We start from the raw sequence: 27,136 nt of genomic DNA, 5'->3' as shown, positions 1-27,136 counted from the left end.
TTCCCCACTTTGCTGCCCATCAGAATCATTTGGAGGAACTTTTAAAAATCCTGATGCCCAGAACATCGGCTAGAATCTCTGGGGGTGAGACCCAGACATCAGGATTTTTTCCTTTTTTTTTTTTTTTGTATTTTTTTTCTGAAGCTGGAAATGGGGAGACAGTCAGACAGACTCCCGCATGCGCCCGACCGGGATCCACCCGGCACGCCCACCAGGGGCGACGCTCTGCCCACCAGGGGGCGATGCTCTGCCCCTCGGGGGCGTCGCTCTGTCGCGACCAGAGCCACTCTAGCGCCTGGGGCAGAGGCCAAGGAGCCATCCCCAGCGCCCGGGCCATCTTTGCTCCAGTGGAGCCCTGGCTGCGGGAGGGGAAGAGAGAGAAAGAGAGGAAGGAGAGGGGGAGGGGTGGAGAAGCAAGTGGGCGCTTCTCCTATGTGCCCTGGCCGGGAATCGAACCCAGGTCCCCCGCACACCAGGCCGACGCTCTACCGCTGAGCCAACCGGCCAGGGCCAGACATCAGGATTTTAAATCAATCAATTTGAGAAAAACCCAGTGCTTAGGTCTTCAGAGCCTTGCGGAAAGCCTTCCCTGTGCCTGCTCCATCCCCACTTCCCAAAGCTCCTCTCACGTCTCTCCCCAACACGCATGTTTCCTGTGCTGCGTTCAGTGCTCGTCGCCTGGCTAGAATGTAAGCCTGGTGAAGGCAAGACCCTGTCTGTCTGTTTTCTGTTGTATCTTTAAGGCCTGATCCAAAGGAGAAACTCAGTCAATATCTGTGTCATGAATGTTGAAAGTCATTTCAAGGGAAAGAGGAGGCGTTCACATTGTGAACATCCTTCCCTAAACAAAATCAATTGATGCCTCCTCCAAAACAACAAAAGAAGCAAGCAACAATAGCCTGCAACACCACTAATAATATTCACTTGTTTGGCTTAAAACTCCTTGTTTAATTAAAATGCAAATACAGCCCCAAAATACAACACCTTAACAGAAACAGTCATTATAGTTTGCCTTGAATGATTTCATCAGCTCTTAATCAAAGGGAGAGAAAAATCACCATTTATTGAGTGTATCTGGTGCACCAGGCTTGCAGCTCAGTCAGTTAGGAATTAGCCTAAGGTGATGGGGCTGGTAAACTGATAAACCAGACTGAAACTGACATCTAATTAAGCCTGTGTTCTCTCAACTCCAGCCTGAGCTTGGAGGGGAGAAAATGCACAAAAGGGAGGGAAGGGACATAGAGAAGACAGGCCTGGGCCTCAGAAGACCAACTTACCTTCTCCATTTGACCGGGGAAGGTGCTAGAAGCTGGGACTGGCTGGGGCGGGGGAATATTAATGGCTATGGCATCCTCCCAGGTGCTCATTTCTCTCTTCTAGTTCATGTGCAACCCATTAGCAAATCCTGTTGGCTTTGCCTTCAAAACAAGTGATCAGCACTCTGATCACTTCTCAGTGCCTTCACCGCCCTTCACCATGTCTCTCACTGGGTGTCCGCAACAGCCTTCCAGCGGCTTTCCCTGCTTCCGCCCTGTAGCCCCGCCCCAGGATTGGATCACTTCCGCCTGCAGAGCGCCAGTCCCAGCTCCTATCCCCTCACTGGCCCAGTCTCCCTTGGGTAGGGAATTCTGTCTGCCTTGTCTATGCTCTATCCTCAGCATGTAGAACACCTGGCACATGATAGGTGTTCAATAATTGTTTGAAGAGTAAATGGAGGATTATGAGAAATAGGATGACGCTCTACTTTGGGAGATACTATAAGTCTCTAAAAACCAGCTGGCTCACAGAGAGTGACCTCAAGCTAGACTAGGTATTGCTATGGAGGCTAGAATCCAAGACAATTAGAAATATTGATGATCCAATTCTATTACCAGAGAGTAGTCTGAGGGCATAATGTGTGCGCTGCCATGTAGCTGCTTAACAGATATTTTTTGAATAAATAAATAGGAAAATGTAAGTGTTTATCTGAACCAAAGATGAACAGAGATTCAAAGGCCACATTTTTGTTTTATTATGCACACAGTTTAAACGTTGGTTAAGTGGAGACACAGGAAGTATTTAATTACTTTGATTATACACACATTATAATGGGCAGTGTAGTGTAGCAGAAAGGGCATGGCTTGGGGTCAAAGGGCATCAGGGAAGCCCAGCTCCCTGCTTGGAGGCTGTGATATCTCTGGGTTAACTCAAGTGGTTTCCAGTCTCAGTGGGTGATACATGCCTAACAGGTTGTTTTAAAGTTTTGTTCACCTTTCTCAAAGTCCCTCCTCTTCATCCCAGAGCCAGCAGATTTTTCCATTAGATTACTGGGTTCTACCCCAGACCCAGTGATTCAGACCACTGGTGGAGGGGTGCAGCCAGGAACTTGCATTTTAAACAAGCATTCCCCAAGCCTCCAGGCTTGTTGCTAAAAGACTGGCTAGCATCTTGCTTTTCTGAGCAGTCCTTGAACCAGCAGCATCAGCATCCCGAGACCTCGTTAGAAATGCAGAGTCTCAGGCTGCAACAAGGTCTCCAGAGCGATCCCATTTTGAAAAGTGCTGCTCCGTCACACTTCATGCAGACTACCGACTTTCAGAACCTTTCAACCCTTCTCTTCAACTTCCTAAAGGATCCTCCTGAAAAACTTTAGCCCAGCAACAAGTTTTTTATTTTACAATAAGGAATAGGGCCAGGCTCATGATGCCAAGGTCTGTCTGCCTGAGAGAAGGTCTGGTGAGAAGAAGGTTTCCATGGCTGCACCAAGGCAAAAGTTTCGTCAGTAATGTTGCTTGCTGAGTGGCAGGGGACCAAGAGGGCAGAGTAGGACCGTGCATTTAAAGAGGAAGAAGAGACTGGTCTCGAGGGAGAAGCAGGAGGGGGAGAGGGACCTGGGGTTTTCATGCTGTGGCTGCAAGGGGTTCAGCTTTTGGGTAGACAGTTCGGGGTGGTTTGCTTTTCCCCCCCAACCCCCCAGAGGGTGTTCCCAAGGGATTTAACCCTGATGTCTGGGGAATTTGCTAATCATGGGCAGCATTGGAGACACTGTTGCTAATGGCTAAAAAAAACCCTTTAATGAACTAATCACATTTATTTATACTGCTCACAAACATTAGGGGATATTTTATTACTTCATATTCATTTTTAAATATCCCCTAATTTCTGTGAGCACTGTATATAGGTTTTGATTTTTATATATTTTATATATTTATATATATATTTAAAGCATCCTTGAAATTGTGAGGTATGGTTTCTGTTTAACTATGACTTAAGAGGACAAAAACGACAAAAAGTTACTCAAATATATAAAGAACACACACACAGCAAAACTCTTAAAAAAATAATTTTAACCACCAATATAGGAAATTATTTCCAATGTACCCACAGTAGACAGAGAACCAGCACTGTAAAGGGGCAAAATGAGAACATTATTGGCTTCATGGAACCAACTGAAGATGCTTTTGATGCTCTGATCAACACTATTTATGGACACTGAGTCTTAGTTTTTTGTGGGTTTTTTTTTGTATTTTTCTGAAGTTGGAAACAGGGAGGCAGTCAGACTCCCGCATGCGCCCGACTGGGATCCACCTGGCACTCTCACCAGGGGGCGATGCTCTGCCCATCTGGGGCATCACTCTGTTGCAACCAGAGCCATTCTAGCGCCTGAGGCAGAGGCCACAGAGCCATCCTCAGCGCCCGGGCCAACTTTGCTCCAATGTAGCCTTGGCTGCGGGAGGGGAAGAGAGAGACAGAGAGGAAGGAGAGGGGGAGGGGTGGAGAAGCAGATGGGTGCTTCTCCTGTGTGCTCTGGCCGGAATCGAACCTGGGACTCCTGCACGCCAGGCTGACACTCTACCACTGAGCCAACTGGCCAGGGCCTGAGGCTTAGTTTGAACATACCAGGAGAACCGATGTTTAAGGACTTTGATGTGACATGAAGACCGACTTTAACAACATGAAGAGCAACCCCCCAGACTTCCTGTAGTTCCACCTTTTTGGAAATGCAGATTTTTACACATTGATTTTGCCTAAAGCAAGACACATCTTTCTCAGGGCTGGTCTGGAAAAGCCCCTTTATTGTGGGTTCCCTCCCGTGTATATCATCTGTTCCTCTTATGCCCTCTTCTCTCCCTGAAACCTGCAGAAATTGATTTTAGCCTTCAGGCAAGCTGGAACCCAGTTACCTCCCACAGGAGCCTTAGCCAGCACCCGTCCCAGCTGCATGAGAGCTACTGAGGGGAGGGTGCAACCTGGGAGTGACTACCGTACCCTCGAGGTCACATTACCTGCCAGGTACTCGATGACTGCTGCCATGTACACGGGGGCACCCACGCTGATCCGGTACTTGAATGTCCCCTTCTTCAGGTAGCGCATCAGCCTCCCCACTGGGAAGATGACACCTGCCCTGGCTGAACGGGACAGCTTGGACATTTTTTTCTTCCCGCTCCGGCCCGACATCTTGCCTCAGTTTCCCTCTCAGCTTGCTGACACAGTGGCCTCCAGGCACTAACACAATGCTGGAAAGGAAAGAAAACAGGGTGAGGAAGGGCGGCTGGCAAACACCTAGGGAACAGTGGTGTGACCCTAGGGCACTATGTGAAATGCCGGCTAGTCCCATGGCGGCAGCAAGACCTGGCTGCCATACAGGGTGCTGCAGGCAGGAAGCTGGCATGGGGTCTCTGCAGGCCATGGGCAGGCCTACCCACAAACATCCCCCCACCCCATGAAACCAGCCCCATCATCAGTAGGAGAGGCCATGACTCACTAGAGAGAGAAGTCATGGTCTTTTAGTCAGCTGAATAATGGCTTCCAAAGATGTCCACTTCATCGTCCTCAGAACCATTTGTGCATGTGTAACCTTATATGGCAAAGGGGACTTTGCGGATGTGATTAATTCAGGATCCTGAGATGGGGAGATTATCCTGGATTATCTGGGGAGTTCTAATGTAATTGCAAAGGTCCTTCTAAGAGGGAGGTAGAGATCAGAGTGAGCAGTAACATGACTGAAGAAAATGGATTCAGAGCCTCCCGGAAGAACCAGCCCTGCTGACACCTTCATTTTGGCACAGGGTAACTGATTTTGGACTTCTGATTTCCAGACCGTGGGAGTTTTAAGCCACTACATTTGAGGGTAATTTGCTACGGCAGCAACAAGAAAACTAACACAATTTCTTTCTTCTCTGATTTGCTTCTGTTTTAATACATAGTACTTTATTATTAGCTTTAACCTACAGCTCACAGCTGATCTCTCAGAGGTAAACGCTTTCCTAAAATTCCAATAATTCTTAAAAACAGATGTGTCAGGAGAGACAGTTTTATTGAATATACTAATGCACAGTAACCAAACAGAGCAAATGAGAAGTTAGAATGTGACCCAGGATTCTGTTCCTTGGAATGGGGAATCCAGGTTGATCAGGAGGAGAAACTCCAGAATCAGCACGAGGAGGTGATGTCAATACAATGCGCCAAGAAATGTGCGTACCACTCATTGTTAGTTCAGGGAGCTATCTTCTGTGTGAAGATGAAATAATTATATACTTCTGAAAGAGTCTCTGTAAGGCTAGAAGTAATTTGGAGAATTGTAATAGAGCTCAACTTGTTGGTTAAGGGAGTATTGTGACCAAAAAGAGAAATATAATTCAGAATAAATAAAAGTAAATTGCAAAGAATAAGCAAGCAGGACCAAAGAAAAGGAACCAGAATATTTCTAGGAAATGTGTTAATGAATCAAAGCTCTCTACTCCAAAGACAGTGTCAGGAATGGAAAGTGAGAAAGTCAAAAATAAACTGAAATGGCCCTGGCTGGATGGCTTGTTTGGTTAGCATCCTCCTGTAGTGCAGAGGTTGCTGGTTTGATCCCCAGTCAGGGCACATACAGGAACAGATCTGTGTTCCTGTCTTTCTCTCTCTAAAATCAGTCAATAAAAAATAAATAAGTGAACTGAAAGGGTTCTGCCTGTTGAGGCAGCCATTTCAGATTCTGGCTAGGTCCACTTTCCAACAACCAAGGTGGCAATGACAAGGCCTAAGAGAGCAGCTAAACATACAACGGAAGAAAGTGCTAAATGAATGCATGGCTAATGTGAAAGATACAAAACTGTGATTTCTTTAATCTGGATGGAAGAATGACACAGAGTTTAATTTTCTAAAGTATCTGATTATGTATGTATGACTGAGGAGTTTTATATAAAACTATGGAATTAGCAACAAAGCCCATTCTCAACACCCTCCTATCCCCGAGGTGAAGAATGCAAGTTTGAGGCATTTTTTTTTTTTTCTTTTCATTTTTCTGAAGCTGGAAACGGGGAGAGACAGTCAGACAGACTCCCGCATGCGCCCGACCGGGATCCACCCGGCACGCCCACCAGGGACGACGCTCTGCCCACCAGGGGGCGATGCTCTGCCCATCCTGGGCGTCGCCATGTTGCGACCAGAGCCACTCTAGCGCCTGGGGCAGAGGCCACAGAGCCATCCCCAGCGCCCGGGCCATCTTTGCTCCAATGGAGCCTTGGCTGCGGGAGGGGAAGAGAGAGAGAGGAAAGCGCGGTGGAGGGGTGGAGAAGCAAATGGGCGCTTCTCCTGTGTGCCCTGGCCGGGAATCGAACCCGGGTCCTCCGCACGCTAGGCCGACGCTCTACCGCTGAGCCAACCGGCCAGGGCAAGTTTGAGGCATTTTATTATGTACCTCACATACATAAACTTTGCCACCCAAAGATGTAGGTACTCATCAAAGTTAAGTACAAACAAAGATGTGCAGATAGCCTTAGAATATAATTTCTTTCACCGTAAGGCACAGGGGTAAAACAATATCACCATTTTTATTTATTTACTTATTTTTAAAAGATTTTATTGATTTGGGGGGGGGGGAGGCGGTGGAGGAGAAGGTATGTGCCCTGACTGGACAAGCCTAGGGTTTTGAACCGGTGACCTCAGCGTGCCAGGTCAATGCTTTATCCACTGTGCCACCACAGGTCAGGCAATATCACTGTTTTTAGAGCTACATTTCCCATGCTTCTGCTGTCCAAGGCTGCTGACTCTCATAAATGGACCTACAGATGTCCTCTCTCTGAGGAAGCAAGCAACTGCATATCAGAATCACAACCATCAATTCATGTTAAAGAAACTTAGGTCAGGCCTCAGTAAATGTTGTGAGTGCCTATTATGGGTCATCCCTGGCCCAGGGGGCAGGGGACACATAAAGCAATGTGAAATAACGGTCTTTGTCCTACATGGCTACACGAGCTACGTGACACGTTTGCTAGCCGGAGGTGGTGTGCAAAATGGAGGTGATTTCTGGTAGAGTGGAAAGAGCCCAGGGCTGGAAACAGGAACCCAGGATATGGCCTCCCTCCTACATAACCAGCTATGGGTGTCATTGGTGTGGACCTTATCTGTAAAATAGGACAGTGACTAATAGATCCTAAAGGTCCTTCTCGTCTTAAACATTCCAATTTTTTTCAACTTTCAAATGGTTCTGGAAAATAAGTTTAGTCCGTTTAAAAAACGAGTTTTAAAGCGTTAAGAGCCTATGCATATTTATAAAAATGTATTAGTATTGGTGATTCCACTAAGCCAATTATGTGCTTTTTTCAGTTACTGGTAAGTGGAGGGAGGGGGGAGAATTAGTAGGTCTAGTTGCCAAAGAAACTACCTAAAAAGCCCATCCCAATGTGGACACGCCCCATGGACAAATGTATGCTGGTGACAATCTCTCCTACCCACAGAGATAACCTTGCACAGAGGAGCAGGACCTCTCATCCCTGCCTCCATTTTTCTCAAACAAAAATAGCCAGAAAGTGAGAAGGTGTGCAGGATAAAGCTATTCTAGGAACTTTACCAATGTCAGCCAAGAGGTGTCACAAATTTCTCTAAAAATTGGAAATTAGGATCAGTAAAAGTAAAACAGGTGGCCTCAGGGAATCGATGCCTAAAACACTCATGAAGATAAAATCGCCGGGTATGGAAAACCAGGGTTAGAGCAAACAAACGCATCACCTGAATAGTATAAAATGTAGGGATCACCCCAAGCACATTTGTAACAAGACTTTCCTTCTTCGGCTTCCAGAGTTCCCTGTATGTTAGGGCCTTGTAAGAGAGCTGAAGGTGCAGCTCCATTTGAACTAAGTGCGACACTGACTGTTGTATGTATTTTAATAGCAATGGAGAGATCTTTGTACCTGGGAGCCCATCTTTTCAGGCATTGTGCTGAGTTTAAGCAGCCTGGCATTTAACTGCTGGGCCCCAAACAGCTGGAAGGTCCCTGTACAATTGTAGAACTGGGCCATATCAAAGAATCCCTAGGGAAGCAGGGAGGAAGCTGGTGGGAGCTGCCATATCCCTCCTATTGAACTCACAGAGGGAAGGAAGTACTGTGCCCCTTCGCCTCCTGGGCCCCTCAGGAGAAGACTCTGACAGACCACTCCTGCCCTCCAGCCTGAGCTGGACTCTGCCTGGAGTTGTAATCCCTGACTTCCTTCTTTTCCAGGCCACCCTTTCCCCTGACTCTCTCCATTCTTGGGAAGTCAGGTGATAAAAACTTGAACGGTTTTTATCTCCTTCCTGTGGATTTGAATCTGTAGGGCCGCTTATCTAAAGAGAAAAGAACTATTGCAATGTGAAATTTCTTGGCATCAGACATTTCTTTCCATCGAAATGTTAATATTTAGATGTTTAAATTTATTAGCTTTCTGCTCTAAAACAAAAATTTACTCTAATTAGGTATAGCTTAAGGACTTGAGTTCATTATGTTTGTTTGCATGTTGGAAGTATAGGATCTTTGATTGGTTACAGGCACTATGTGAGCGCCCCCTGGAGGCCACGTGGCGATGCTCGAGTGGCTCCATTCTCCAGGTGGCTCTGAGATTTTTAGAGGATTAGGGAACACCACTGGGAAAATACAACCTAGATCAGCAATATACCTGTCCTTTCATATCTGAGAGACCAAGAATACCAAGGTATAAAGTCTCGTAATTACTTTCAAAGCGAATGAGAGAGTGTTAAGCATATTAACAATGGGGGACAGAAAAATAAAACTCAAAATTTAAGGAAAAGGGGGGAGAAGGCAGTAATGATTGCTCCTCCCTTTTCACCTCCAGGAGGATAGCAGTTGGAAGAAAAGACTGGTTTTGTGTGTGCTGGGAGAGAAAGCGTATTCCAACTCCGCTGTTTTACGATTTATTTCTATGATTGTGTTTTAAGACCATAGACACACCAATGATATATCAGAAGGGTAAATAGTAAGTTGCAGCACTGACTCAGACATGGGCAATAAACTCACATTAGCCTATTCAAATAACTACTGTATTTCATTTCATTTTACAATGCTTTAAAATTTTTTTTTACTATCTCTAGAAATCAGTATGCATCTTGCAATCTATGACATCATCCATTCAATGAAAATATTTATGAAGCATTTATTATTGAACAAGAAACTACATTAGATATTGTAGAATATACATAGCTCTTGTCCTCAGATGTTTTCCAATAACGTTTTATGACAGACTATAATACAATTTCAAATATATGAGACATTGGTTCCCAAACTGTGTGTCAAGGCACCCTGGGACACATCAGTGAGTGTTAAAGCTTTCAAAGAGAATACAGTGATACTCAACCTCTGTTGGACCTCATAACTACCAGCTTATAGTGGTTCTACATGGTTCATGGTAGTTTGCACTACCTACGTTTTGATGATGCCATACCTTTGCAAAGCTGAGTTTTTGGCTGTTGCTCTGATTAGAAGCAAGGGCCAGGTGTAAATCAATGTGGAACAGAAAATGAGTGGCAGTGTCCAATCCGATCCTTCAGGTTTGAGAAATTGTGCACTGTTCCACAGGTGCACACATCCAATTTGTAATTCATTGTGGTTATTTAAGAATGGGGTATTTAAACCTGACCAGGCAGTGGCACAGTGGATAGAGCATCAGACTGGACACAGAGGATCCAGGTTCAAAATCCCGAGGTCACTGGCTTGAGCGTGGGGTTGCTGGCTTGAGTGTGGGATCATAGACATGACCCCATGGTCGCTGGCTTGAGCCCAAAGGTCACTGGCTTGAGCATGAGGTCACTCGGTCTGCTGTAGCCACCGGGTCAAAACACATATGAGAAAGCAATCAATGAACAACTAAGGTGCTGCAATGAAGAATTAATTGATGCTTCTCAACTCCCTCCCTTCCTGTCTGTCCCTATCTGTCCCTCTTTCTGTCATAAAAAATGGGGTATAAATATTCTTCTTTCCTCTAATTCATGTGTTAATATTATTTTAAACAACTACTAAATTGTTAGGACATACACAATTATTAAGTTGTTTGGACCTAACCACTTACTAAACAGAACTAATAGGCATTTCTTCTGGCTTGGGAACTTCAGAAAAAATGCCTGAGAAACTTAATTCTCTGTGGACTGAGAAAGTTGGAAACTTCTTTGTTAGTGCCTACCACCAACAAGCTAAAACAAGTAATTATTACTTGCTTAAACTCACTGTGAAGCAAGAAAAACAAAAAAGTTAAAAAGTTGTTTAAATTTTCGAGTTTATTTTATCTTTAAGACTAAGTAATACTTGCATATAGCAAAGTGAATCAAAAAGGTAAAGAAATGCATAAAATGTAAAGCAACAGTCTCTCACTTCACTCTTTCTACCCCCAATGTAATTTCTAGAGGCCATTTCATGTAACAATTAAAAAAAAAAATTAAGTGAGAGGCACGGAGGCAGACAGATAGGCTCTCACATGTGCCCCAACCGGGATCCACCCAGCAATGGGTGATGCTCTGCCCATCTGGAGCCACTGCTCTGTTGCTCAGGCAATGGAGCTATTTTAGTATCTGAGGCGAGGCCATGAAGTCATCTTCAGCAGCCGGGGCCAACTTGATCGAACCATTTGAGCCATGGCTGTGGGAGAAGAAAAGAGAGAGCGAGACAGAGAGACAGAGAAGGGAGAGGGTTGGAGAAGTAGATGGCTGCTTCTCCTGTGTGTCCTGACTGGGAATTGAACTCGGGACTTCCACATGCCAGGCTGAGGCTCTACTGCTGAGGCAATCGGCCAAGGCCTATCATGTAACAATTTTTAATTTTAGTTCTAGTATTTACCTCCAAAACTCTAATGTTTATACCTCTTCTTCCTCATTTATTTTTATTTTTAGAGTATCAATGCTAAGGATGAGAACTTAATTCACTTTTTTCCTCCCTTTTCCAATTGTTGACAGTATATTTTTATTCACTGATTACCTTGGAAATGTTAAATAATACGCTTTAATCTCTATTTCTGACTCCACCAACCTTAGGTATTATCTCTTAAAATTTTTTTCCATTGATTTGAGAGAGAGAGAGAAACTTAGTTATTTCATTTAGTTGTGCAATCATTGATTTCTTCTCACATGTGCCTCAATCAGGAGTCAAACCTGACCTCTGGTATGCTAGGTCGACACTTTATCCACTGAGCACCGGCCAGGGCTAGGTATTAAACTCAAGTCACTGTTACATAAAATGCAGATGTGTGCCCTAATCTTTCCCAGGCCCACTCCTCTCTGTTTTACTTCCTTATTTCTACCTCTGTCATCTATATACTTTCAATTGTCCCAATTTATAACATTTATATTTTGTTCTGTAATCACAATGAAATCTTCATTATTGTCTCTAGGGTTATGTTGGAAATTAAATGCCCACAAGCAGCATTTATATGATTAGGACTTTGCAAATACTGTACCCTTCAGGTCTGTGTGGGGTGCTAGCCTCACATTTCCTCCTCTGTGGTCCAACATGCAGACCCTTCTGTCTTAGCATCAAGAAGTAGACTCTCTTTGTTCTGAAAACATATTGTTCAAAATCATTCCACATTTTACTTGGCTTCATGTCTTTCTTGTATAACACCCCACTTCCAAGTTACTAATTATAGTTGATTTACATTATGTGTAATACAGTGAGCACCTCCCCTTTCTACATTTTGTTGCTTGTGGTCAACCTCTGTCTGAAAATATTAAATGGAAATTTTCAGAAATAAACAATTTATAGGTTTTAAATTGTGTGCTATTCTTAGTAGTGTGATGAAATCTGCCATTTCTTGCCTTTCTGCCTGGGAACCATCCCTTTGTCCAGTGTCCCAGGTGTATATACAACTGCCCACCTGCTAGTTACGTAGCAGCCACCATCTTGGTTGTCAGATCCACTGCCACAGAGTCACAGTGCTTGTGGCTAAGTATCTCTTATTTTACTTAGTAATGGCCCTAAAGTGCAAGGGCAGAGATGCTGGCAATTGGGATATGCCAAAGAGAAGCTGTAAAGTGCTTCCTTTAAGTGAAAACGTAAAAATTCTCAACTTACAGAGAGAAAAAAAAAAGGCAGCTAACATCTATGGCAAGAATGAATCGTTTAGCAGTGAAATTGTGAAGGAAAAAGAAATTTGTGCCAGTTTTGCTGTCATACCTCAGACTACAAAAGTTATGGCCACAGTGTGTCATAACTGCTTAGTTAGTTTAATACTAATAGTATTAAATTTGTGGAAGATGTAAACAGAAAACATGTCCTGACCAACGGCAACATGTTGTGTCAGAAAGCATTGAGCTTACACCAAGTCTTCAGCAAAGGTATTAATGTATAGGGAAAAAAAATAGTACAGCAGGTCCCTGAATAATGCCATTTCATTCAACGTTGTTTCATTGTTACCGCTGATGAGAAAAATAAAATCAATTCCTGGCCCCAGGCCACTGTTTGTGTAGAGTTTGCAAATTCTCCCCATTTCTGTGTGGATTTTCTCAGGAGACTCTGGTTTCTTCCCACATGTCAAAGATGTGCAATTGGCATGTCTAGGTTGTCCCAGTTTGAGTGAGTACGGGTGTGACAAACCTGTGACAGAGGGTGCCTGCCTTGTGCCCCTGAGCTGATGGGAGAGACCCCACCACATGTGACCCTGAACTGGTGGGAAAATTACCTTACTTGTTCTCTTAAATGTTTGTAGAACTCACATTTACTTCAATGTTTCATATTAGAAGTGTCTTGGGTCTTTATTTAGAAGTTTGGTGATGTTTTTGTCACCAGAGGGATGCCACAGGAACTTAACTCTTGTTTGTATTGAGAAGCCTATAATGAAATTGGTTTGATTTTATGTCATTGCCCTTAAAGTGGTAGTTTCCAAGAACTTTATGACAATCTTACGTGAGACTTATTGTATGTATAGAGTTCAGTACTATATACGGTTATCAGGCATCCACTGGGCCTTAAAATGTTTCTTCTGTTGATAAGTGGGGACTACTGTAGTTCTAGTTAACAAATTAGCCAGAAACACTGGGTTAGTGAATAGTGAACCCAGCTCCTAAGAGAAACAGGGTTAGGTTGCCAGGGCCTCTGGTCACAATTCTTTCATCAATGAACTAATGCATAAACTTGTTTTATGTGTATTTCTATTTAAAGACACCTTACTTAATGTGTATTATTGATTCATAACATTCAACTCATGGTAAATAGCACTATGACTTATGCCTGAGCAAACCTTCTCGAACACGTTTTTTCTCCAGGAGGCACATGATAACCTTCTGTGCTTAGGACACTAGACAGCACCTCAGTACTAGACTCGGGGCCATTTTAAACAGGGACATCACCAACAGAAAGCACACAAATATGAAAAACATGTCATTAGATAAACCACGAAAAGGACCTGTTTACAGTGTGAAAGAGAAACAAGAAGGCAGAGAGGCCTGGGTCGACCTCAGCTGGGAAGGTGCGCAATGGATGGCTCCAGGTCTTTGCTGCTCTGTGCCTGTCCTTGAATGACAGAAGTACCACAGGTAACATATTGATTGGGGGTCACAAATAAATTTTTGCAAGTAGGTGAATTTGCAAATATGGAGTCCATGAATAATGAGGATCAAATGTATTTTTCTTTGTTCTGGTTGACAAAAGAGAAATGTGCCTTTACCATATCGCAGATATCACCACACAGCTTCCCAATCTCATTGTTTTTTGCAGGGGCCACTTTGTTCCCAGACATTGACTCAGAAGCCCTCTGACCTCCGGCTCCAGGGTGGAATGAATGGTGTGTTACCCTGTGGTCATCCTGGATCTGTTTTCCCTGATCCCACCGACTTCTACTTTCTTGGCTTTCTCTGTTGTTTTCTTGGTATCCACTTCATGAGATAGTCCAGAGAAGTAAAGTTTGTTTTCTCACAAAAGAGAACTGTCTTTATTGAACAATGTTTAATTATAGTTTGGTGGAATATAATCTTTAGCATCAAAATCATATTACTTCAATATTTTGAAGCCATTGACCTATTATTAGTATCCTGCACTACAGAGAAGTTTGGTGCCCTTACCCAACCAAGCTTTCAGAGTTTCTCTTAACGTTCTATAATTTCACAAGGGTACGTCTAGATGTGGGTCCTCCCCATACCCCTACCATGTTCATCCTGCTCAGCACTTGGTAATAGCCCTGTTTAATCTAAAGATTCATTTCTTTTTTAACACGGGAACTTTGTTTTTGTATTTGATTGTGTTCATTTCTCACACTTCTCCCTCTCCTTGCCTCTTACTGGGATGCCTGTAAAACCAGGTGGTGGATGTTCTGGATTGTTCCTCCAAATCTCATGCTTTTCTATTTTTTTTCAGTCCTTTTAATATCTAAGTTTAGTAGTCATTTATTTATTAATTTTCAAAGCATCCTGTTCTTTTATGAATACACCATATCTTCCACTCTCCGTAAAACTAGTTATGTGTATGTTACCCTCTGGTCTCTATAAACTATTTTACCCAGTTAGTTGTCCTGTGCATTTTTTTTTTTTGAGAGAGAGAGAGAGACAGGAAGGGAGAGATGAGAAGCATCAACTTGTAGTTGTGGCACTTTAGTTGTTCACTGATTGCATCTCATACATGCCTTGACCAGGGAGCTCCAGCAGAGCCAGTGACCTTGGGATCATATGTTGATGATCCCATGCTCAAGCCAGTGACCCTGCACTCAAGCTGGATGAACCTGCAATCAAGCTGGTGACCTTGGGGTTTTGAACCTGGGACCTCAGTGTCCCAGGTTGAGGCTCTATCCACTGTACCACCACCAGTCAGGTTGTTGCCCTATGTATTTATTCTCATCTTTTTCTTTCATGTTGGCTTTCCTTAAATGTCTGGTGACGTTTGGTCATGCATTCATAGTTAAGAATGAAAGTCAAAGTTGATTATGACAAGCAGAGAGAGAAGCTTTCCTCTCCTGTTGTTTGGAAGGCATGGTTCCCATCTGGGACCTCTGGTGCTTACGTAAGGCATGCTGATGAGCAGGCCTCCCCTTAGAGTGCCCCGTTAGGAACGGAGAGCCCAAACACCAGGATGAGGGAGCTTTACTTAGTCAAGCCTTATCCATCCTAGAAATTCTGCACCTGCTCTGGAGTTGTTTGATTTCTTTAGAACCTCAGACTGTTAGTTTGGGGCATAAATGCCAAATATGCCAGATTGTCAAAGCAAGTCTATCGGGGGGAGAGAGAGAGGCCAATTCGGCTAGCTATTTTGGAGACAGACAGACCTTCAGTGACCCCATTTCCACCCTGCCCTTCCTCAGTGTAGCTCCTCTGGCTTTTATTCTTGGTTGTGGCTTCCCTGTGATAGCATCTCATAGTTCCGTGTACTCTCAGTCTTTCAGAGGTTTGCTGAAATCTCCCATCTGCAGATGACCAATGCCAGCCTCTGCCTCCTTTTAAGTATTTATTTTCTTTGTGCTTCTTTACCATTATTTTGGGGTGCTCTGGAGATGGAAAGCACACGTGTTCCATCCATCATTTTGAACTGGAAACTGAAAGCGTCATTTTAATTTAACATCTTAACAAACATCATTTGGGAATTAGCCTAGAAATGAGTATGCTGGCAAAGAGAAAAAGCTCAACTGTTTTATAATTGAGTAATAATGTCATATTAAAAAATCTAGATCACTTTCATTACCAGGTGAATCATTGGAAACTAATTGGTCTTGAGATAATTAAATATAAAACTTTGTATCAAGACATAGTGTAAGACTCATTAATATAATAGAATATAATTCAGTGTCTCTAGGTTTGTATTATTATAGCGTATGATATTCTTATAAACAATATTTAAAATTATACTGTAATCTCAGAAGGGAGGAGTGAAAGAAAAGGAAAAATCTTCAGCATTTGTCTTGATTAAATGAATTGCTGTTGGTGGGAAACAGCATGCAAAGACAAAGGAGTCTGTTTTTCAGACCAATATTTTCTTTTAATTTAAATAAATTCTTTCTCAAGCATAAAGAGCTGATAAAGAGTAAACCATTTCTTATGCCCTCAAACAACTTCTTGAAATTTTTATTACATGTTAACTGATGAGAAACTTGATAAACTCTAGCCAATCAGCAAGATGCTTTATTAGAAGCTGCTAGCAATCTTGATTTAAATGACAAGCTTCTGCAAAGTGGCTTTAAAAAAAGAAAAAGGAAAAGAGCAGTCATTTGAGACTGGGCGCCAGGACTCTAGGCCAGCATGTCATAGGCGAGGGTTGGGAGGTTTAGTTGGGCTGATGGTCCACCTTGACGAAGGATCTGCAATTACAAGACGGCTTATTTTAAAGTTCTCTTTGAGATCATTCTCTTCAGAAGTATACAAATCAAAAGGCTTTCATATACACATTATCTTAAATCTAGAAATAACAGGTCTTACAGCTTTTTAATGTAATGAATTTAGAAAGAACTTTATTGCTTTCTGAAATGTATATAAACATGAAATTCGTAGTGTTATCCCCTAATGGATTCATGTACTATTTTAAAATTGTTGAATTTATTCAATTTATTCACTTTTAGTCCCCATGATATTTCCCTTATCTGTATAGCATTGTGCTTCAGAATATTTTATACTGCAAATATTTATGAAAAAGTGAAATAGATACTGCAACAAAGTATCTTTACTCTGTGAGATGAAAATTATCCTTTGGGAGAATAAAATGAGATAAAATAAAACTAGGTAGGGCATAAGGGAATTCAATATAAATATATTAGCTATATGTAGAAATATATTTTTAAAGGGTATGAAAAATGTCTTAGCCTCACAACTAACAGAATTCTTATATATTTTGGTGTGTTACCCAAGTGCTGTATTAAAATAATAATAGTTTGTTAGTGTTATTTTGTAAGCTGTAAAAACCATTTTCAGTAATTCTAGCTAAATCACTTGCTCTATTACACTTCCATTTATGAACTCCAAGGGCAAATCATTACTGCACAAGTAATACTTTCCAAACCATTTTCTTCCAAGGCCACCTTTAAGTGAATGAGAATAGTCAATAATTTTATCGTCATATCTGTTAAAGCACATTAACAATTTATAATGTAAAGAGCTCTATCAAATGCAATTTCATCAAAATGACACACAGATCAAATTAACCAAATTAACCATCCATGAACATTAGAACCAAGCATTAACCCAATTTATTTAAATTATACCATTGGATTACAAATCATTACCTTTTTAAAAAGTATTTCAAGTCATGTCCTGGAATAACCTAGCAGGAAGCTCAACTGCCAGCATGTTCTTTCAAATACAGAGGCAGAGAATGTGTGGCTGTCTTGGGCCTTTAGAGGGGACAGGAATTATAGAGGGCAGAGGGCACAGGCTGGGAACGCATGACGTGGGGTGGATTCAGGCTATTTGCGGCTACTGTGTCATGCAATGACTTTTCACATGTCTGTCTTCTTGAACCCGAGCTAAAGTGTTGGTTGGTTTTTTTTTTTCAGAAAAGTAAAAGTTGTGTTGATATACATTGTTTTCCTTTTTATGAGCCTTACAGTATTTTCTAATATAAAAATATTTGGCCACCTGTGGTACTAGTTGGATGAGAAATGAATACAAATGAATGAATAAAAATAACTTTAGTTCTCCTTGAATCTGAGTTATAGTAATGCATCCTAGGAGAAAATAAACTGATTTGCCTTCCAGAATCTATGTATTCATGGAAAACAAAATAAAAACAAAACCCTTTACTAGGTTCAGCCTGGTCTGTTGTGTTTTTTCTTTTTGGGAATTGGCAAATAGGAACCGTGAGCAAGGTATACTGTTTTCTCAAAATCTAAGTTTCCTGTGAGTAGTGAGGTTCATTGTTATAAATAGTGGTCTGTCTTACTTCTCTGAGCTAAGGACTGGCTTTGTTGAGCCAAGCGGAGCTTTTCAGGTGGAAGTGAGGGGATATAGGAGCTCCCTTCAGGGGTGGGAGTGAGTGTACCAGACCAGGGAGCAGGTGGGCTGCAGTCCACAGACACCCATGACTACTGGGCAACTGAGTACTGTGGGGACCCAGTGTGGGCTCTCATAGCTAGAACACACTGTGCTCTAAGCAGAGGCACCTGCCTCTTTCTCCATCCCTCCCCTGGCTGCTCCTCCCTACCCGGTTTTCTTTGCTGTGGAACTGGCTAGACGTCAAGGGCATCATGGTGGTAGAAGGGAAGATGCTGTGGACCGGAGTATGTATATGGGTGAGGCGAGGGGTCCAGCTCTGCACTGACCAGCAAATCAGCTGACTTTACAGACTTTCCCTTTGCTCAAACAAAACCTTTCAGGAGCTCTAATATACAGTGTGTCCGTAAAGTCATGGTGCTCTTTTGACCAGTCACAAGAAAGCAACAAAAGACGATAGAAATGTGAAGTCTGCACCAAATAAAAGGAAAACTCTCCCAGTTTCATACCTATTCAGTGCAGTTCGATGTGGGCTCATGCACAGATTTTTTAGGGCTCCTTAGGTAGCTATCCCGTATAGCCTCTACAGACTCGTCACTGACTGATGGCCTACCAGAAAGGGGTTTCTCCACCAAACTGCCAGTTTCCTTCAATGCTTATCCCACCGAGTAATGTTATTCCTATGTGGTGGCGCTTTGTTATAAATGCGCCGATATTCACGTTGCAGTTTGGTCACGGATTTGAATTTAGCGAGCCACAGAACACACTGAACTTTCCTCTGTATTGTCCACATGTTGACTGGCATGGCTGTGGGCTGCTCCGCTGTATACACGGTGTTACGTCATCATCTGTGCATGCTGCCACATCATCCTACAGAAACTGGGAGGGTTTTCCTTTTACTTGGTGCAGATTTCACATTTTTATCGTCTTTTGTTGCTTTCCTGTGACTGGTCAAAAGTGCACCATGACTTTACGGACACACTGTATAGAACAGATGGAAGGAAGAGGAGCAGTGCTGGCTGGAATAGGGAGGTGTCTGGAACCTCACCGGCTCGGTCCCTACCTTTCCTGCCAGGGGCTCTGAGGAATCCGGAGCTCTGTGCGCTCCGCCTGAACCACTGCATCAGCTGACCGCCGAGGGCCTTTCCAACCTGTAAAATGATGCTTTCCTACAGAGATGATCAAAATGTCACCCCCCCCCCCACCTGCTCTGTCACTTACATTCATAGAGATGGAACAACTGGGTAGAATTAAGTCACATCCAGGTGAACTCTCCTTTGAAGTCATATTTCATCACCTGTGATAACCATAGAAAAGAAAAACTGGGCCTAAAAACTCTGCTTTATTTTGTTGACGGGACTGCCTCTTCTTCACTCAAAGACAAGAATCTACCTTGTTTACTATAGAACAGCTGAGGAAAAATCCACTTGAGTAGCAAGGGGACAAGACTTGAGCTGATCAATTTGTAAGTTTAGCACTCTGGTGGGGAACCCGGTTAATTATCATCTGATCTAAAAGTTTATATTGTGTATTTTAACCTTTTTGTAGTCTACCACCATTGTTTAATTTTAATGGAACAGTGAAGGCAATACAAAATCTAAGTTACATAATTCTGTGTATATACCATAGGCAGTGCCAGGCCAGTAGACACAGGGCCTGGGTTTTCCAGGGTAAGTTTGACTTTATTTTGTTATATTCTTGTCCTGTAGTCATGGAAACACCCCAACTTTAGGCATCTAAACTATATCATCAGGACTGCCTCTTATATAGAGACAACCCTCAAATCTTTGGTCAGACCCATATGTTGTGATTTTGAAATAAACAATATGATCACTGTAGCTACTTCTGACATCACAGAATCAGCTGAAGCAAGCTTCCCTGCACTGACTCCAGCGGTCCTACCCATGTTTGCACACACATTTCTGTCAGAGTATGAGAATTCTGACTTGAATTACTTACTCTATTCCAAGTCCAAATTGGCAATGTCAGTCAAATAAATCGGGCAAAGTATGATGGATGGTGAGATGGATAAATGAACATTAAAGGCTTCAGAGAAACCAACAAATTTATCTTATTTAATACTTTGTGACAGGATGGTTTAAAGTACAGCTTTATGTGGCTCAATCTGATGCTCTTTATCTTGCACTTGACATAGTCAGGCAAAAAAGTGATGCGAATAAGGAATTTTAAAATAAAAGTTTGTGTAATATTAAAATAGATGTCATCAGAGTCACTAGAATGTTGGGAGCTTCTTGTTCTCACCGCATGGGTGTAAGGATATAGGGCCGAGAAGTAAGGTGGCCGTGGCTGAAGCCCTAACTTTACTGCCCCGTTGTGTGGTGGGTGATCTTGGGCATGTTCTTAACCTCTCTTCTGTAAAATGGGTATAAAAGTATCTACCTATAGGACTAGGTATTAATTAAAAAGTTCCTTATTTAATACATTTAATAAGAATTAAATAGGTTAATATATATAAAGTGCTTGGAACAGTACCTGGCAGGTAGCAGGCATTTAATAAACATTGACTATTATGGATTATTTCCACAAAAGAAAGTTTTAGAGAATTATTTTTATGAAATTTAAAAATTGCTCCTCCATTTCAAAAGCCACAACAGTTGACCCTTGAATCCAAGGTTAGGGATACTCACCTCCCAGCACTGTCAAGAACTACATACAACTTTTATTCCCCCAAAACTTAATTACTATTAGCCTACTGTTGACCAAAGCCTTACTGATAACATTCAACAGTCAATTAACACATTTTGTATGTCATAAATAGTACATACTATATTGTTACAATAAAGTAAGCTAGAGAAAAGAAAATGTTACTAAGAAAACAGTAAGGAAGTACAACCAGAGCATTTTCTTAGTCTGTTGAGATCTTGCTTCCAGGCATGTCCTCTGTTTGGCTCAAATAAACTCTTATAAAAATTCTCTACAGCCTGACCAGGCGGTGGCGCAGCGGATAGAGCATCGGACTGGGATGCAGAGGACCCAGGTTCGAGACCCCGAGGTTGCCAGCTTGAGCGCGGGCTCATCCGGTTTGAGTAAAAGCTCACCAGCTTGAACCCAAGGTCACTGGCTCCAGCAAGGGGTTACTCGGTCTGCTGAAGGCCCCCGGTCAAGGCACATATGAGAGAGCAATCAATGAACAACTAAGGTGTTGCAACGCACAATGAAAAACTAATGATTGATGCTTCTCATCTCTCTCCGTTCCTGTCTGTCTGTCCCTGTCTATCCCTCTCTCTGACTCTCTCTGTCTCTGTAAAAAATAAATAAATAAATAAATAAAATTAAAAAAAAAATTCTCTACAGCTTTGGATGTTCTTATGTCAACAGAAGAGAAAATACATTTACAGTATTTATTGAAAAAAATCTGTGTATAAGTGGATGCTCGCAGTTCAAACCAGTGTTGTTCAAGGGTGGACTGTACAGTGATAACATAGTGCTTGACGTTGTGTGGATGAGACTTACAACTCAGCAACATCTTTCTATATCAGTGATCTTAGGAACTGGTGTAAAGGAGTGAAAATGAAGTATTAACCCTAGAATAACTCTAAGAGACACATAATCTACTGAGAACCTTGATGACAGTGAATACTTTGGCTTTTCCCAAGGCCGGGCATTTTTGGGCCCTTCCTCATCTAATTCTATATTCCCAATCATCACAATGTTAGAATCATAGGATTTCACAAAATCATAAGCCAGTGTTGAAAGGGACTTGAGTGTCAATGGGGTAGTTCCCCTCCTAATTTAGCCATAATAGAAGGCATGGTGTGGGAGGGCAGTCCTTAAACCACTTGCCAATGGCCACACACGTGTGTGAGATCAAACCTAGAACCAGCACCCTTACTTTTGCTAGGTCTGGGGCTGTTTTTTTTTTTTATACTCTGTTGCAGGTTTCACTCTCCCATGGCTCCTAGCAGAGTGATAAATATTCCTTAAGCAAGTGAATGAATAAATAAAACCAGCCTTAAATATTTGTTTCAAAAACAGTTCTGGGTTCCTTTTGAGGATTTTTTTGTTTTTGTTTTTCTTTAGAAAAATGAATTATCTTCCCAACATTTATCTTTCTCTCCAGCCTAATTTCCAATATACATCCCAGTGTGCATCCAGGAGAAAAAAAATCCCCATGCGCAAGTTTTCACTGCATTTCTTTTAAAACTCAACACCTTCCAATATCATTGTTATATATAGTTCAATATCAACTGGCTCACTTTATTTTTTTCTTCTAAATCTAGTTTAAGACATTCATAGCATCATAGCAATGAAAGGACCTGTGAACTGTGCATTTAGTTCACACCTCATTGAGAACCTTGGCAGGGCAGGGCAGAAATCAGCTTTGCAAGGCAATTTACATAAACCTGTTGAAGACAGAGGAGCTCTGAGTGCGATAGAGCTCTCAGATAGAGCTCTGAGTGCGAATCAGACTTCCCTTTACCTGCCTTATGCCCTTTCCCCTTCTCCCTCCAAACCCCACTGCATTCTCTATGAAGTCTAGAGCAAGTCCTCCCTTGCAGCCTAGAATTCTTCTCCCTTTAAAAATTGTAGCATTTTGTGACTTTCATTACACATTATCAGTCACTTTTAAAATGTAGATTGTATTTTGTTACCCAATCAACTTCTAAATGCAGATTTTAAATATAACCATGGTTATGAATGGATATGAATGATGACTAAATGTCTACTTGACAATTCTTCCAATTCTTGTCTCCTAGTGGGTATCTTGTTCTACACCAGGGGTCCCCAAACTATGGCCCGCGGGCCGCATGCGGCCCCCTGAGGCCATTTATCCAGCCCCCACTGCACTTCCAGAAGAGGCACCTCTTTCATTGGTGGTCAGTGAGAGGAGCATAGTTCCCATTGAAATACTGGTCAGTTTGTTGATTTAAATTTACTTGTTCTTTATTTTAAATATTGTATTTGTTCCCGTTTTGTTTTTTTTACTTTAAAATAAGATATGTGCAGTGTGCATAGGGATTTGTTCATAGTTTTTTTTATAGTCTGGCCCTCCAACGGTCTGAGGGACAGTGAACTGGCCCCCTGTGTAAAAAGTTTGGGGACCCCTGTTCTACACACTCCCTATCCGTTTATGTATGCATTCTTACTTATAGAAATGCATAGTTTTATTCTGTTTTTAAAATGGTACCATACAGTATACATCATTCTGCAAAGTGCTTTTTTCATTAATACTTTGTGTCTTGATGACCTTTCTGTCTCAGTATAGACAGACTTAATTCATTCATTTTAGCTGCTACCTAATTTTCCAGGAGATAGATGTACCAGTTTACTTAGCCTTCCCTATTGATGGCCATTTCAATTTCAGAACTACCAAAACTCCTCAATGAAAGGGAATTACATAATCTGTACACATGTATGCCTGCTTCTCCAGGATGCATACCAAGAAATGGAATTGCCAGGCCACAGAATGAGAACATAATTAATTTTCTAGTGCCAAACTGCCCTCCAAATTAGCTATATCAAATTACACATGTGTCAGCAGTATATGAAAGTACTCATTCTCCCACTAGTTTGCTAATATTAATAACTTTTTACCTTGTTTTACTTGCATGTATATTTTATGTCCTAGGTTTGGAGTTGAAAGCTCTCTAAGAGCAGGGCCATGATTACTTCATATTTGCATATCTTCCCTCATTCAGAGATGTTTAATAATTGATGTTTGGTTGTTGAATTATCTCTAACCATGAGTTTTTGCTCATCCCTGTGCAATACACACATTTCAAAAAGCACTTACCAAGACTGCATCGAACTTTGAGGTTACAGTATCTAATTTTGTATTGCGGATTTTTCACTATATCACGGGATTTTACGGTATACAATATATTCACTGGTGAGTACCCATATAGAGTTTTATATGTTGTTAAAATTACATAAGTTTAAGAGTGTAGAAAGTGTTTAAGAGCATAGAAAGTGTTTATAAGAGTGTGGGGAGGGTTTATAAAGCCTTAAAATATATATAAATAATAAAATAAATATAAGGTTCTTACTTCGCGGATTTTTGCCTATCGCGGGGGGTTCTGAAACCTTAGAATGAAAAACATTCTTAAGAAAGTTGGTTGGATTTTTGCATCAAAAAATTCCTCCCCAGAGAAAGTTACAAATAGCTTTCATTTAAAGTTGCCTAAGACAAAATTCCCTCCTGCTTTGCAGGCAGGAGGCAGTGAAAACAGACCTGGCTGTCTCAGACAATAGCTAGCAGGGTGTCCCACCCACTGGGAAAGAGCAGACTAAAGGCGCCTTAGAATTCCTGGGAACTAGACAGAAGATAGCATGATCCCAGAGTAAGGTCAGAATCTTTGAAACATTCTGGATCCAAGGAATAAATTCTTTTACAGAGTTTTGAAATGGAGGAAACCATTAATAATGGCTAAAGCATGGCAATAAATGGATCCAGGTGAGGAGGATCTGTGGCAGGGTAGGAAAAACTGGAGAATTGGTCATATTTTTAAAGGAAGTTTAGAGACAGGAAAGAGAGGTTTTAAAACGTGTGAATAACAGGATTCAAGATAATTCAGGATACAAGATAATTTTTCTCCAGGCAGTGCCTTTACCTGTTTATATGATAATCTTGGGCTAAGCATTTCTAAAAAAAAAAAAATCCATGAACGTGGTTCCAAATCATGGCACTGTGAACGTCATTTGTAAATAAGAATTTTTCAGAGGGGTAAGAGGTAACTTTTAGTTAAACATGAAAAAATTGAGAGTTATGTGTAGCTTAATTTGTATTTCACAAAGGGACTGGTTCTAGATAAAAAACAACATAAACGAAGACACATTTTTGGTCTTAAGAATGTTTCTTTTTCTCTCATCACTTGTGCACCCCAGTGAAGGTACAATTGCATTTGGACACAAGCACAAATGAGGTGGTTCGACTGCCCCTAAGGGAAGTGAGCTCCTGAGGTCTGGGGATTTAGACCTGGGCCCTGTTTCGACTTTCGCTGGACTGATAAACCTCAGTTACCAGGGCATCTGAACACCGGAACCGCCTTTAGCGTCGGGTCTGGGAAGCGTCCTGCCGCTGCACCCGCTCAAATACACATAGGCCAGCGTTTTGGTTTCTCAGCCTATTTCTTCTCGCCCATTTTGTTAGCTGTTACCAATAAACCCCAGCAGTGAACGTCCCTAAGTCAAGCCCGTGGTGGCACATATCAGCGATTGGAAATTCTTGGAAGAGGCGCATTTGGCCCTTTGGGAGCTCACTGCCCTTTTGGTCATTGTTGTGTGGAACAAAGAGGGCAGGAGCGGAGGGCGCCCCCACGAGGAAAGGCGGAGAAAGACACTCACGGGCGCGATTTAGGAGGCGGGTGAGGCTGTAACTAGGGTGCTCCCGGAGAGCGGGCTGGGAGCCCGCGGAGGCAGGGTCGGTCCCGCCCGCTGCGCCCCGCACGCTGTTCGCACCGCGACTGGCGCCTGGCGCAGCCCTTTCCTGTGTCGCAGCCACTTTACTTTTAAACCCCCTTTCCTTATTATTATTTTTTTATTTTCCCGCGCAAAGCCGAAACCCAGGTCTGCCCAAGCAAGCGGCGCAGGGGCCGCCATTTCCCGGGGAGAGCGTGTCGCGCGTCGGCACCGGGCGCCCCGGAAAGGGAACCGGAGGGGAGTGCCCGGCCCCGAGCCCTCCTCCGCGCCCGCCGGGCTCACGGCCGCCCGCGGCGCCCGGCTCCCCGCGTCCTCGCCCCCGGGGCCACGGTCCCTTCCCTCCGCCTGGCGCCTCCGCGCTCCTTTCATTGTCAGCCGGGAACAGCCGGCGCCCACCCGGGCACCCGCGAGGTCCCCGAGCGGCCCTGCGGCTCCTGCGCAGCCCACTGCCTCTGTACCACTCCCCCTCGGCGCTGGGCGCCTCCCTCCTCCCTCTTCTGCGCCCCAAACTCCGCATCCCTAGGAGCCCTCCGCTCCCTCCGGGTCCAGCCTTTCCTGGGGCCCGCCGCTAGACCCGCATCCCTCCTCCTCCCGCCCTCCTCGCCCAAGATGCCCCTGCTCCTCACCGGCCGCAGGAATTTTAGAGCTTCTTTAGCACTCCCCCTTTATTTCACGAGGAAGCAAGTTGGGCAGCTTGATTTCTTAATTTTTCTTTTTTCTTTTTGCGGGGACGGTCGACTATCCCGGGTGCACCCGCAGGGGTTGGGCGGCGGGGGCTTCTCTCCGGCCCCTGCACTGTTCCTGCAGCCGGTTTTGTTTCCAGACCCCAACGACCCCCGAACAATAATGCCATCGCCATGGCGGGCTCACCTGGTGCTGCGCCGCCTGCTCCCGGCGCCCGGTGCCCTCTGCGCGCCGCTGCCCGCGCGCAGGTTCGGCTCGCTCGGCACCGGTGCCCCGCAGGACTCTTTGCCTTTCTTTAGGTTCTATCTGTGCGTGTCAATGGCGGCAAGCAGCAGTTCTCCGGGCCGCGGATAGTAGCGGGGGGAGGAGGAGGAGGGAGAAGGGATTGCTCCTTCTCCACATAACCACCTCTAGGAGGAGTTGCTCAGCCTCATCCCCCGCCAGCCCAGGCTCCGCGACGGGTCCAGGGCTTTCGGTGGGGCTTGATGAGCTATTGTCCTTCAGGAGCGTTAATGATGAAACTGCGCGGCCTCCGCGTAGCTGGCGGATCTGCTGGATGCACTGAGGACCACTTGCTAGGATCAGGCTTTTCCTTGAGCTGGGGACAGAGGCGCTATGGTCGTGATTCAGAGTCTGCAGAATCCACCTTTGGTGGAAGAAGGCGTGGGCGATCATCGGGCAGTTCTGGGAAAAGCTTTAGAAGGTGAAAGCGAAAAAATGCCACCTTCGATGGTCTCGTGGCCTTAAATAATATTATATACATTAACGTTCGTGTCCACTACTGGATCGATGGCATAGAGGGCCACAGCCATAGAACTGAGAATCTATATTTGTGTCTGTGGGCTTTTTATAAATTAAGACCGATTTAGAATCCAGAGTTGCATAATATTTGGAGTAGCAGATGCATGTTTTGGTGGTTAAGACTATGCATGGACATAATTTTTAATTC

The 27,136-nt window shown here is 43.3% G+C and overlaps 1 protein-coding gene across 1 annotated transcript in view; it reads right to left on the bottom strand.

Annotated features, from left to right (window-relative positions):
• MACROH2A2 (macroH2A.2 histone) overlaps window positions 1-26,686 on the bottom strand; it is a 54,497-nt gene extending 27,811 nt beyond the window's left edge. The window contains exons 1-2 of the mRNA XM_066349613.1: window positions 26,374-26,686; window positions 4,266-4,496 (exon numbers count right to left, since the gene is read on the bottom strand). Coding sequence (XP_066205710.1) covers window positions 4,266-4,437 — 172 coding nt within the window. The 5' untranslated portion in view covers window positions 4,438-4,496; window positions 26,374-26,686. The remainder of the gene's footprint in view (window positions 1-4,265; window positions 4,497-26,373) is intronic.
• Between the last annotated feature and the right edge of the window lie 450 nt (window positions 26,687-27,136).

This window comes from Saccopteryx leptura, chromosome 9, assembly GCF_036850995.1.
Source record: "Saccopteryx leptura isolate mSacLep1 chromosome 9, mSacLep1_pri_phased_curated, whole genome shotgun sequence".
Lineage (NCBI taxonomy): Eukaryota > Metazoa > Chordata > Mammalia > Chiroptera > Emballonuridae > Saccopteryx > Saccopteryx leptura.
This window is presented reverse-complemented; position numbering and strand designations above follow the sequence as displayed.